This window comes from Phocoena phocoena, chromosome 3 (genome assembly GCF_963924675.1).
Source record: "Phocoena phocoena chromosome 3, mPhoPho1.1, whole genome shotgun sequence".
NCBI classification, from domain to species: Eukaryota; Metazoa; Chordata; class Mammalia; order Artiodactyla; family Phocoenidae; genus Phocoena; species Phocoena phocoena.
This window is the reverse complement of record NC_089221.1, coordinates 77225762-77239223: the sequence shown is the minus strand read 5'-3', so window position 1 is coordinate 77239223 and position 13462 is coordinate 77225762. Positions and strand designations below refer to the sequence as shown.

General features: G+C 43.1%; 1 protein-coding gene and 1 pseudogene across 3 annotated transcripts in view; both read left to right on the top strand.

Moving 5' to 3' along the window:
* The first annotated feature begins 1122 nt into the window (after positions 1–1122).
* The window catches only part of MCTP1 (multiple C2 and transmembrane domain containing 1), a 533762-nt gene continuing 521422 nt past the window's right edge, over positions 1123–13462 (top strand). For all 3 annotated transcript variants that reach the window (XM_065875060.1, XM_065875059.1, XM_065875058.1), the window contains exon 1: positions 1123–1839. In XM_065875060.1, coding sequence (XP_065731132.1) covers positions 1123–1839 — 717 coding nt within the window. The remainder of the gene's footprint in view (positions 1840–13462) is intronic.
* Positions 9666–13462, top strand: part of LOC136121612 (E3 ubiquitin-protein ligase RNF19B pseudogene) — an 85253-nt pseudogene continuing 81456 nt past the window's right edge.

Sequence of the window (13462 nt, the reverse complement as noted above, 5' to 3'; positions counted from 1 at the left end):
CCTAGGAGCAGTAGATTTCGGGAGAAACAAAGTCTAAATGAGCCTTTCCCATTTGCTTTGCACGTAACCAAAGGAAAATGCACTTGAGTGAAAAGAAAAAGGTACTCTGCGTTTGGAACGGGGTCAGAGGCAGTGCGCATCCGCCATGTCTTCGGACACGGTCAACTCCCTGCAACTTGAGGGCTGGCTTTATTGTCAGACTCCGGAAACCTCTAGACCCGGATCACAAGAGAAACTAAAGGCACAAGCAAAGAGCGGGGAGGGGCGGATCAGGATGAAGTCAAGACAGAAGAAATCGAACTCTGGTCTTGGGCCCAGGCCGGGCAGCGGCGCGGGGGCAGCGGCGTTCAGCCTCAGAACTCGGTCAGCTTCACCTCTTGGTGTGGACACTGGGCGCTTCGCAGGACCCACTGAAGTCGCATAATCTCCACTCGAGCTCACTTCGTCGAACCTAGGATGATTGCCGGAGGGCGAATCTAGCGGCCGGCCCGGAGCTAGCTGCGTGGGTAACAGTGGTCGGATCCTGGGGCGCAGCCTGGCTCTGGTCCCTGACCAGCTCCACCCGGCTCTCACCAGCGCGTCCTCCCACCCAGGAGCTGGAGGATGGTCCCGGGGCGCGCCGAGTGTCTTCAGCCCGAACCTCCCTGTTGTGTGAGTCGCACGCGCGCCCAGTTCGGAGGCAGCCACCCTCGCCGCCGCTGACAGGTGCTGCCCGGAGGGCGTCGGGTGCGGTCCCAGGCGCAGCTGGAAACGCACGCCCGGTGCGTGTAGCATCCCGAGCCCGGAGCCAGAGAGGAGAAGGGGCCAGGGCGCGGCCTGGGGGACTCCAGGGGACTGGAGCCGCGGAGCGCGGAGCTAGAAACTTTGCGGCGGCCGAGATTTGGCTACAGCGCCAGCCCACCCCCGCGGGTGCGGGAGGAAGAGGCAGCGCCGGAGTCCCGCGGCCGGAGAGCCTCGGCGGCAGCGGCGTCTTTTCCCCGCTCTGGCCTGAAGCCGGCGGTCACTCCCGGCTTCTGCTGCTGCGTCCGCCGTCGTCGCTGCCACCGCGGGGCTCCGGGAGAAGGCGCAGCAGGAGCGGACGGAGAAGAAAGAGGAGGGGAGCGGAGAAGCAGGGGGTGGAGGATGGAGCCCCCGGCTGCCGCGGCGGGCTCGCCCGAGCCTGCGGCGGCGTCCTCTTCCTTCCAGGCCCGGCTCTGGAAGAACCTGCAGCTAGGGGTGGGCAAGAGCAAGGGCGGCTGGGGCGGGCGCGCGGGGGTCCCCGAGCGCCGCATTGCGGACACCCCGTCGCCCTCCCCGCCACCCCCGGGGGGTAGGCGGGACGCACTGGCCGGCTTGGGTGGCGCGGGCAGCAGGTGGAGCGGCTTCAAGAAACGGAAGCAAGTGCTGGACCGCGTCTTTTCCTCCTCCCAGCCCAACCTGTGCTGCTCCTCGCCGGAGCCTCTCGAGCCCGAGGGTGCGAGCAGAGCGGAGCAGGGGTCCACGCTGCGCCGCCGGATCCGCGAGCATTTGCTTCCCGCGGGCAGGGGCCCGGTGGCAGCCGCCGGAGCAGCCAGAGTGACGCCTCCTGGCGGACGCTCTCCGGACTCAGCTTGCTCTTCGTCCTCTGCCTCATCCTCCCTGTCCTCCTCACCCCAGCCGCCCCCGAGGGGGGACCGCGCCCGAGATGAGGGTGCACGGCGTCGGGGCACCGCGGCGCACTTGTGCCATCAGAAGAGTTCCTCCTTGCCGGGCACCGCCTGCTTGGAGCAGCTGCTGGAGCCGCCGCCGCCTCGAGCTGAGCCAGCACGGAGCCGAGCAGAGCCGCGAACCGCGAAGGGCGAGGCGCGCGGCAGCAGCCGGGTGAGTGACAGGTGGGCGCGGCCCGAGCCTAGGTGCGCGGGGCCACGCCTCCAGCTGTGGGCGATCGAGACCCCGGGAGTTGCTGGCGGGGTAGGGGTGCTACCAAGTTCAAGCAGTGGAAAGAAAACGTCCCTCTCCTGCTTAGTAGAGTACTGACTTGCGCTCTGACTTTACTTTTGACAGAAATAATACCTACTGCTAGAAGCTGTTTGAGTAGCTTTCCCAGTTGCTGATGAAAGTGGAAGTATTAATTGTAGCCAAACAGGAGAGGAATAAAGTTAGACACAAAATGGGTACTTTTTGGAGATCTCCTAAAAGGACTGTCCAGCTAAGTCTCATCTTGTCAAAAGAAAAACAAGCAAACCCAACAACTTGCAGGGAAAATTAGAAATGCGAGGAGGTGAATTAATGGCAAACGTGAGGTCATGTCTTGGGGAAACCCTTTAGGCAGAAGTCTGTTCATCTTCCAGCCCTCCCTTCTCAAAACTTTCTGCTGCGAGTGGATCGCTGCTTAACAAATAGCGTGAGTGTCGCTTCCGAGTTAAACCGATGTTCCTATGGCCTTTTTTGTTTTGATAGTCATCTGAAGTAGTTGCATTTAAATTATTTTGCTGTAGACGTGATGTTGACTCTCTGGTCAGGCAAGAGTCAAGTAAAAATGTACCTGTAAGATCTGTAAAGCGTTCCACTGAGCGGCAGCTTTTACTCCCTCGGTTTTGTAGAGGTGATGTTCTCCTTTTGTAAATTTTTATCAAATCGTGTTAATGCTAGCAAATATTTTGAAAGTTCCATTCTGCCAGAGACCTAAAGAACTCTTTTCTGCCAATACATCTTATTTTGTTTAAATTCTAATTATTTTGACACTGATTAATTGTTAGGTTAATGACATATACATTAAAACTTTAATTAGATTAAAAGTTGGGTCACAAAAACCATGAGGCCATGCGTTGAAGGGTAGGATATGGGAATAGATGGGATTTCACTTGAAAATGTTTATAGTTTATTGGCTAATTTATTAGTGTAATTTCAGAAAGTAAACCAGAATACTAGTATGTTTTGTTGTTTAATAAACACAATTGCTGGCAGTAACCTGATGTTACCAATGCTCTAGAAAACACCTGATGGTTTAGTAAAAGGTTACAGTTATTCTCGGAAGCGTAGGCAGAAATAATACTGACAAAAAGCCTAAATAAGCCTATCTTTCCTTTTATCTTGAAAGAGAATTGACTAGAACTCCTGTTTCTGGTTCCAAAATGAGGTAAAAAGTGGTTTTAAAAAGATTGTTTAAATTCAGTGTAGATGAATACTATATATTTTAAAAATATTTATATTTGAGTGTGTACCTAATCCTAATGTATAAGAATTTTAGAGCTGGGGTACTTGCTTACATTTGTTTTTATTAACTTTTATGATCAAGAATGATAAAAAATAAGAATTGAATTAGTTTGGAAGGCAGAGATCATATTGCTGCAAATGTTAACTTACTAAATAACTTCACTGAACCAAGATATTTTCACAGTGAAAGCAGAGAATTCAGAATTAATCTTTATATTCATTTTTACCCAAACGTTTTCAGACACTATCAATCTTTATTTGAAAAACTGCTATGTAAATATAAATTTTGTATACAAAAGACCAAAAAACCTTTTTTGAGAGGATACTAAACAAACATTATTGTGTGTGCTTCCACTATATGTTGGGCACTTCCATGATTTAATACTCATAGCTGCCCTACATGATAGAAGTTCTTGTTGCTATTTTATGCATTCGGAAATCAATGCTCAGAGAAATTAAGTAATCTTTCCAAGGTCACATGGTTAATATATGACAGAGAGAGTTTTTGTCATTCTCCACAATGTTTTTCCATCGCTACAGCTACGTTTGACAACTTTTAGAACTTTTTATGTCTCTGAGATAACTTCAGTCCTATTGATTAATACTTGCAAGTTTACATACATTCTGGATTCCTAGAATCAGTTCTGTGATGGATTAGCTGAATTAATTTGTTCTTTGTTCTCTGTGATGCATTGTTGCATATCTTTTATATCACATTTACAAATGACATTATTGATCATACTGTCTGTAGTTCTAAAGAAGCTTCTCATTATAAAGAACCAGCATTTCAATGAAGTCACAGGAGGAATACAAAAGCTAAAATATCTTTCCAAGAGTAGGTGAAAAGTGGAGTGTAGGCAGGAGAATAAGCCCTGATGCTTTATTGTTGATTCCCTGCATCTGCTGCTCAGGAAGCCTTGTGCCCTGAGAAGTGGACAGTTTTCTCCGTTACGAGTCACAAATCCAGTTTTCAGCAGCTCTCTGTCACTAATGCACAACAGAGGATTCCTCAGTCCTCTAAATGCCTCTTTGCCCAACTCAAGGAGTCTGGCTCACCTCTTTGAATGGAGAGAAGAAAGAAATGGAGTTGGAATCTGGAACTGGAAGAGGACTCTCTAAAGTGTCCAGGAGTAGGTGTAACTCAGCAGCACCCTTCCGAGCTTCCTGCGTGTCTCAGAGATCTTTCCTTGCTCTCCTAACACCTCATTGCTGAAGATACTTGGGCATGGGGAGGAAGCTCGTAGCACATGCAGATTTCAGTTTTATTCACAGTTCATAAGCACAGATGGGAACACATAAAAAGAAAAGATGCTAAAAACATTAAATCCATCTTCAGATCGCCTAGATAAAAAGCACTTTCTCTCAAGGAAGAAAGAAAATTCGTTGCAAAATGAGGCAAATTGCTCACATTTTCTCTTGTTCTCTGCTTGATCCTGGCATCAACCATGTTCTCCAACACACTCCCCACCTCTCCACTGCCCAGCCGAGCACGAGGACACAACAACATATGGGCACATACACTGACACTGGGTGGAGATATTAAGCAAAACCAAAAAAATCATTTTGGACTGCTAGGGAAAGAGATTTGGAAGTCACTGATGTATAATAATTACAACTAAACAAACCATTCTACCTCCTATGCCCCTGTCAGCCCTCTTGCTATTATGTTTTCTTTAGCCAAATATACCTTTGAATGACAGTTTAATAGACTTAATAATGCCTTGCTGTTGGGCCATGTGTGTTATTTAAAATGTTCTGCTTTGAAAAAAAAAGAAACCCCGTTCCTCCCACTGATTCTAGTTCACGTGCTGGGCCATATTGTCATACCAGATGCATTTCATTTTCTGCAATGCAGTTGGGAAAGATGCATTCTCAATTTGTGTGCATATCAAAAATGTGCCAATTTTATGTATTCTATCTTGATGAGTTACTAAAATTATACTTTGCTAGAATCAGAAATTCCGTTAAGATAAAGAGTTAGGAATGAATATGTTGCATTTTTTAGTGTTTTAACAAAAGTGTGTAGTGTTTATGAATGTTAAACCTTTGTTGTTTTTTTTCAAATTCATTTTGTTAAAATTGCTGTCATCGAGGAGCAAAAATGATTTTGAAAAAAAGTGGATAAAATATTCAGGGTATGATAGGAATATCCATTCATTGGGATAAAATTCCTAAAACACATATGAAAGCCCCAACAAAAAGTGGAAGATATTTTCTAAGATTAAGTCTAGACATGAAGTAAATATTGCTCTATTAATTATCTGATCTTTTAAAGAAAGCCTGTATTTTCAAAAACTATTAAAAATGTGATTTGGGTAATTTTTGCTATTTATTTTTCAGGTGTCTTTAATCTTACTTCAAAGAACCTAACTTAGTCTTGGGGAAGGCACAAGTTTTAAAAATATTCCTAATGTAAATCATTAAAACCACTAAAAATCCCCCAGTAATCTAAAAAATAAGCTCCTAAAAGGAGTGTTAGTAGCTTTTTCAAAGCTTTTGCAAGTGAGAGAGTGAGGGTGAGATCTTAGAACATTTTGGAGCAGCGTGTAAAGTTTGATGTGTGATTGCATTCTTGAGAAATACTGGGACATCAGGTTGTTCCAGAGAAAGGGCATAAACAGAGTGATAGGTTTACTTTGGAGTGGAATTGTTTCCAGTAACTTTTAATTACTATCAGGTGTATCTGGTGGATCTGAGTAGAGCTGTGGATACCGTATAAATGCAACTGTTATGAGGTAGATGTTTGAAACTGGCTTAAAACCTGTCTCAGTAGGCACTAGCAATTGTGTGCTGTTATTATTTTTGAAAGGTATATTAAAGTTTTGCCACTGCCACCGTTACAAGTAAGTGGGTGTTGAAAACAATTAACAGGGGCTTTGATGGTCCTTTTCATTGAAGATGTACATTATTTTCCTTGCAGTGGTGGCAAAAGTAGCCTAAAATTAACCCAGGCAGTACTGGTGACATCACAGCTTCACACAGTAATGAAAAAATCTTATATAACTTCTGGAAAATATGTGCACATTATCATAAAAATGTGAATACATACTTGGGGGAATAAAATAAATTTAACAGATTCATAAAGAAAGTAGGACAAATATTCCCTCTTTTTTTCTGTTGCCCCATCGTTCGGAAATATTGGATGATTTCACAAGATTAAAGGTTAATAATATGTCTTTGGCACCACAAGGAAACATGTAGTATGATTTCTTTGCTCATAAGGATTATCAAAACGTTTGCCAACTCTAGACTGATGAAGAGTAAAAAAGTATGTGTAGATAACATAAGCATTGAGAAAATCTGCAGATTCAGAAGTTAGGGTAATGCATTTTTTAGTTAAATCATCGTTACTTACAGTATCGTAGCAGACATCTATTTTAGATAAGCAGAAATTAATTTTTTGAAATCTGAAACTTTTTTGCTTTGAATTTTTAATTTTTCTGGAAAACTTACTAAAAACTATACATTTCCCTGCCTCAACAAACCAAGCATCCTAAATAAAACCTTTTCTTGATATCTGAGAGCCATTTTTGTGAATACTGGCTTTTGCGGGGGGGTTGTTTTATGTGAATGAAACAGATATTGTCTTAACTTTCTTTAGGTAAGCTTGCTTGTTTTCATAAAGTTATAGTATAACGCATACCTATTTATGATAAGCTTATCTTCCTATAAAGTTAATTATTCAAAGGTGTGAGGCACTCTTCCTCAAGTCCTTTTTTCACTTGCCAAATAATCTTTACTGTCTTTATTTGTGAATTTTGATTTGTCGCTACCATTGAAAATATCATTTTTTTTCCCTGCATGGTGAACTTTATGTGCTATCTTGATTTCTTTGTTGTTGTCAACCTTTTCTTCTAATTTACATTGCTTTTTATAAATCACGTGTGGAAAGTGATTACTGTACCTCAACAATTCAGGATTGTATGCAAATATATTTCCCCCTCCAATGTATACCAGTTTCTTATCATTAGAAAGTTTTTTCAGCAGAATAGCAGGCCACAATTTCCCCAGTGTCCCAAGTACTCCTATTTAATATTAGTCTGAGTGCAAGCAACATGAAAACTGCATTTTCAATATAATGAGATTTTAAAGTCCTGCATACTACCTTCTTGAGAGAATAATTTTCCTATGAAATCTATTTGAGATATTTTATGTCAGCCTTATTTCCCATTCTCTTGGGCCTTAGCTAATCCGGAAAATTATGACACATGATAGGCAAATGGGACTCTGGACATTTTAGGATCAATGCATCCTCTTAATCACATGGGTTTTATTTAGAGAGGCTCCTTCAGTATTAGCAATCTCATTGTATTTTGCACTGCTAGAGTAGAATTTGGCAAGCCTTAGTACAATGGACCTATTTAATCAGCATTGTAAACTGGATCGGGGAAGACTACTCAATAAATGGTTGCTGAATAAACGAAGGGATGAATGGATGGGCTGGAGCTGTTCAGAGATAAGTTCTCTTGGAAAAGTTTCAAAATCACTTTATGGTCGTGTAATGATGTTCTTGCCTTCTTGTTTCCAAGTCCTTTTATGCCTGACATGTATTTGACATTCCCCTCTTCTCCCAGTTGCTGGCATGGCTTTCCTTTAATTCTGGTTCATGTCTGAGGGCATAAAGGGAGGCTATAACTACATATTGTGCTCACGTGTGGGATGGAGGAGTGATTTCTGCTTCCAAGGTCTCTGGCTCAAGGATGCATTTCTTGTTGCTGGTCTCCGATTCCAGGTATCTGTTTTGCACCCACGTTTCCTTGTCTGGCCTATGAGATCGTACCCCGACACCTGGATCACCAACATCTGTTGACATGTCCTCACTCATGATCTCTGAGCCTTGAACTCTCCTTGGATCTTAGCTCAAGATACTTTCCTGCCTGCTTCCTTGCACTTCTCCTCAAACCCACTTACTTTAACTAGGTTAAAATCCCAATCTTGATCAAGAATCCTGCCTTTACTAGCCTGACTCATTCTGTTGCCAAGTGTGTGAACTGGGGTTCAGATGGTTGGTCAGTTGCTTTTCATAGTGACTACCTGTCTAATGCTGAGCCTATTTTTAGAACACCAAAGACTCCTCCAGAAAATCTGCATTGCCTGTCAACTGCATTTGCCTATACAGGGCGTTTCTTCCCTTGGAGGACTGGCCCAGAGCTGGTCATTGTCTCTGTGTCCCTACTTCCTCTTCTCCTATTTTCAAACTCTCACCATGTCTGCTCTTGGACATCATCACCCTTTTCCTTAGTCCTGCTTGCTTTCTCTTCCTCCTTAATATCGTCTCTCTTTCTGATTGCAAGACGATTTTTGTAACTGACCATTAAGCATCTGGAGCTGTGCTGTCCCATATGGCAGAGCCACTGGCTACCGAGCACTGGAAAAGTGGCTGGTTCACGTTGAGACGGGTGGAAAGCATAAAGCGCACACCACATTTTGAAGTCTTAGCTCAAAGGAGAGGAAGTAAAATATCTTATTACTAATTTTTTATGTTGCTTGTGTGTTGAAATAGTATTGTGGGTATATTGGATTAAGTAAAATATATTATTAAAGTTAATTTCACCCGCTCCTTTTCATTTAAAAAGGTGGCTGCTAGAAAATTTTAAATTATATATGTGACACATTTTTATTTCTGTTGGCCAGCACTGATCTAGAGCAGGTGTTCAAACTCCATTACCCACAGGGGCCATCAAAATAAAGAAAATGAGCAAAGGTTTGATGGGGCCCGTGGTGAGCGAGGAAGCCGGTGCCTCATTCGAGGGGCAGCTGCTCCTCAACTCCAGCTGATTATTATCATGCAGTGAAAGCAGTGCTGCCAGAGTTTCTAGATTCTTTAACAGAAGCCAAAAAAATCCAGATTTTTGCATGAAGTCTCCAGAATCTTGAATTTTTGACAAAGAATTGATTTTTAGAAAAACGCAACACAGACCAAATAAAATATATCTCTGGGCTGACTTTAGCTATCAGCTTGAACTTCTGACTCAGAAAGCTCATGTTTGATTTCTCCTCTCCCCTCCCAGTGCTAGATGAATGTTATCTGGACGTAGTAGGTGTCAGTACATTTCACAAAATAACAGCATCAGGAGTGGTGGGATGGAAGACGGAATGCGGCGGGTTGGAGGGTGCGTGGAAAGATGAGGTGGGGACAGAGAGAGTGGCCAAGCAGTTTGGCTCTCCACAAGGGATCAAAGAAAGTGGTGATGGGAACACGAGAACCATGCTGGGATGGGATCATGGGCAGGTTTTTGGTTTTTGTTTTTTTTTAACATCTTTACTGGAGTATAATTGCTTTACAATGGTGTGTTAGTTTCTGCTGTATCATACGGTATGCTGACACACATGTATGGAATTTGGTTTTGTTTTTAATGGATATCACCTGAGTGGGTTGATGAGTCAGCACTTGTGGAGAGGGAGAAATTGAAGTTAAAGGAGAACGGGGGTTAATTGATGGATGTAGGCCTTAAGGACTCACGTGGGGGTGGGTCCCAGAGACCAGGGGAATGGTAGCGTCAGTGGAAGAAGGATCCTCTCCCTTGCAGATGGAAGGGACGGTGCGGGTGTGGATGCAGGTAAGGAGTAGGCTGGGGGGCAGCAATTTGAGGGTGTTGCCACCCGATGGCCTCTGCCTTGTTTTGAAGTGTGCTTAGGATTCGGACACAGGGAGATGGAGGAAAGAATATTGCCACTGGCACAGAGGCGAACAAGTGCCCTGTGTATTCAAGAAATGGGGTGTCAGCAGTGGGACTGAAGCCTAGGGTGTGGGGTGGGGTAGAGGGAAATGAAGGTGCAGCTGAAGGTCTGGGATCTCTGGGGGCTGAGGAACGTATCTAGGGAGGCAGAGGGACCCCTGGAGGCATTTGAGCAGGGGAGACAGGGGCACGTGAGCCTTGGAAGGGTGAAGTTGGCAGCAGGGGCAGGCGACCACTTGGAGGCCAAGGCAGTCCCGTGAGAGACTGATGTTGGGCGGGTGACTGACCTTGGGGATGGGGAGATGGAAAGATTTATAAGACCAGGGATGTAGCTGAACCTTCAGGAAAAGGGAGAGTGAAAGGAGTAAATCAGAGCACATGTCCCCCTTTACTTAGTTTTTGAATTTTCCTGGTTCTGTTCACAAATGCTTGTATTGAAACGTATTTTCCTTTGGAGGGAGAGGGAAGGTTAAGTTTTGAATTTGCATTTGTGTAAAATGGTTGAAGGTGCCAGGCTCTTGAGTGCCAAATTGTCACCTATTTACTGTAATAGCTCAGATTCTTTTTAAAAAACTTATTTTATTGAAGTATAGTTGATTTACAATGTTGTGTTAATTTCTGCTGTATAGCAAACGGATTCAGTTATACATATATATTCTTTTTCATAGTCTTTTCCATTATGGTTTATCACAGGATACTGAATATAGTTCCCTGTGCCATACAGTAGGACCTTGTTGTTTATCCATTCTATATATAATAGTTTGCATCTGCTAAGCCCAAACTCCCAATCCACTCCTCCCCAAGCCACGCACCCCCTCCCCCCCACCCCCCCGCCTTGGCAACCACAAGTCTGTTCTCTATGTCTGTGAGTCTGTTTCTGTTTCGTAGATAAGTTCATTTGTGTCATATTTTAGATTCCACATATAAGTGATATCATATGGTATTTGTCTTTCTCTTTCTGACTTAACTTCACTTAGTATTGTAATCTCTAGGTCCATCCATGTTACTGCAAACGGCATTATTTCATTCTTTTTTATGTAAGAGCTCATATTCTTTATATTATAGTTATTTTGGATTCTTCCATGAGTAAAATAGTTATTTTCCCTGCAGTATTAGGCACTGAAAATAGTGTTAACGGAGCGAAAAAAGGGCAAAACATACGTTTGGCAGTTTAAAAAAAAAAAAAGGTAAAACAAGAAAACCTCCTACACATTTCTGTTACATAGATTTTTTATGGTGTCTGATGTCAGAGAGACTAAATATTTGGGGAAATATTTATAATGAAAAGGTTTGGAATTGAAGGACTCTGTTGGCAATTTTCGCTCTTAAGGCATTGTGGCTCAAATGTGTTGAAATATGCATTCTCTCTCAGATGCAGGGTTGACCCATGCATGACACAGGATCAATTTCTGAAAATTACAAATAGTTACTCTCTCAAAATAGAAACGATATTCTATCTGGACCCTTAAGCCATATTTGACCCTTGTTCTTTTATTGAAATGTAAAATAGCTCTTTTTTTTTTTAATAGCTTTTGATAAGAGAGAAATTCAGCATTTCTATAGTTTCCTTTGAATAATATTTTCACCACACCAGACTAGAAGTCTGAGTGTTTTCCAGAATCTCTTTTGCGATTGGAATAGGTTTTGGAGACAAGTTCTATGTCACTACAGAGCTTTTGCCAAACCTCAAGCTCCCTGGCGGTTGGAACACTCTCCTTCAGCGTGGCCGCTGTCTCCTGGCTGACAGCAGTCACAGGCTGCGCCTCCTTTTCTTTCTTTGCCTCCCTGGACTTTCAAACGGAAGCAGGAGTAGGGGGCAGGGGCGGGGTCCAGCTGAGATTGGGATCTCACCTGGTTTTCTGTGGCCTTGCACACGTGCCCTTTCAACTCAGCGGTTTTAAGCAAAAACAAAAAACCACATTGACTTAACCAGTTTGGTTATCGCCCCAGTCCCACTCTGCTCCCTTAGGCCTGCTAGGTGGCATTCGTCTACTCCAGACTCAGGCTGCTGCTTCTGTGACTCCTGAGACTTAGGGGAACGGGAGAGTTGGGAGGGAGAACGACCTTTTGCAGTTAGTTTCCCAGGCCCCACGCCCTCTGCCTCTTTTCAAGGAAGATGGAGCTTTGTAAGGTGTTCTTAATCTGCTCCTCTCTACCTGACATTTTCACTGTCCCCAGTGCCAACGTTTTTCTTCCTGGGTATATGCCAGGGTATGAGGAAGAACTTTACGGGCCTTGCCACTAGAGGGTCTTTGTGTATTTTGAATGGCCAACCATGGTTAGTCTGTGTACCTCTGTCACAGGACTATCCAGGTGGTATATTCTTTGGGTCCTGGCTCTTCATTCTCTGCCCTCCTGCCACTTGCCTTTCAGCTATGTCATTTCTCTTTCTTTCTGGGAATAAGAGCAGAGAAAATAAAAAAGAAAAGTCAGGCATTTTTTTGTTGTTGTTGTTAGGGGCTTTCATAATTTTTTTCCCACAGTGAAGTTTAAATAATTGGCTCCTATAATGTTTTGACATTTTGTGTTGCTCTGACATAGGCTGCACACACACACGCACACCCACACCCACACCCACACCCACACACAATTATGCCTTCACCTAGTATGGTTTATACACGTACCTGTTTTTTCACATGCATCGTATTTCCCACTGGAGTCAAAGATAAACAGAAGAACTCCAAAATTCTTCCACCTAAATTTAATATAATACTAAATTTCAGTGATAACATAGTCCTTACAAATGGTCTAGGTTCATTTAGTATGAGTAGGTGTACAATAACCAGCTCAACCAATGAGAAAAAAAAATCAGAAGACAGTTTTTATCGTTCACTATGGAGTGTGTTCTACAAAGGGAATGAGTAATCTTCCTTTGAATTTAAACTAATGTATAAGGAATACCTTTTCTTCAGTAAGAATAATCATTCTTCTGTAACTATTCATCTTTTTTACAGCCACCATGGAAGAGAGGTCTTTGAATTATTTCCTTAATCTTTTGAAATCTAGATGTCACAGTAACTAAGATCTGTTGTTAGTATTTTCGGCTTGGCCTGGCTTTACTCTCACAAAGTGATCCTCACAGATGAAAAATGGGGAGACATTTTGGAGAGTTTCCTTACTGATACAGTTCACCTTTTAATTAGAGAGAAAGTGATCCCTTTATTCTTATTTTTTTTTAATTGGGGTACAGTTGTTTTACAATGTTGTGTTAGTTTCTGCTGTATAGCAAAGAGAAGTAGAGTTCTCTGTGCTATACAGCAGGTTCTTATTATTTATCTATTTTATACATATTAGTGTACATATGTCAATCCCAGTCTCCCAGTTCCTCCCCCCACCACCCATCCCCCTGCCACTTTCCCCCCTTGGTGTCCATACGTTTGTTTTCTGCATCTGTGTCTCTATTTCTGCCCTGCAAACCAGTTCATCTGTACCATTTTTCTAGATTCCACATATATGCATTAATATACAATATTTTCTCTTTCTTCACTTACTTCACTCTGTATGACAGTCTCAACCCTAAAGAGTTATACCTTTAAGGCTGTAAAGATGTATTCTCATAATCACAGAAAGTTCAGTTTTTGAAATCACCTGAAAAAGAGAGTTGGAGA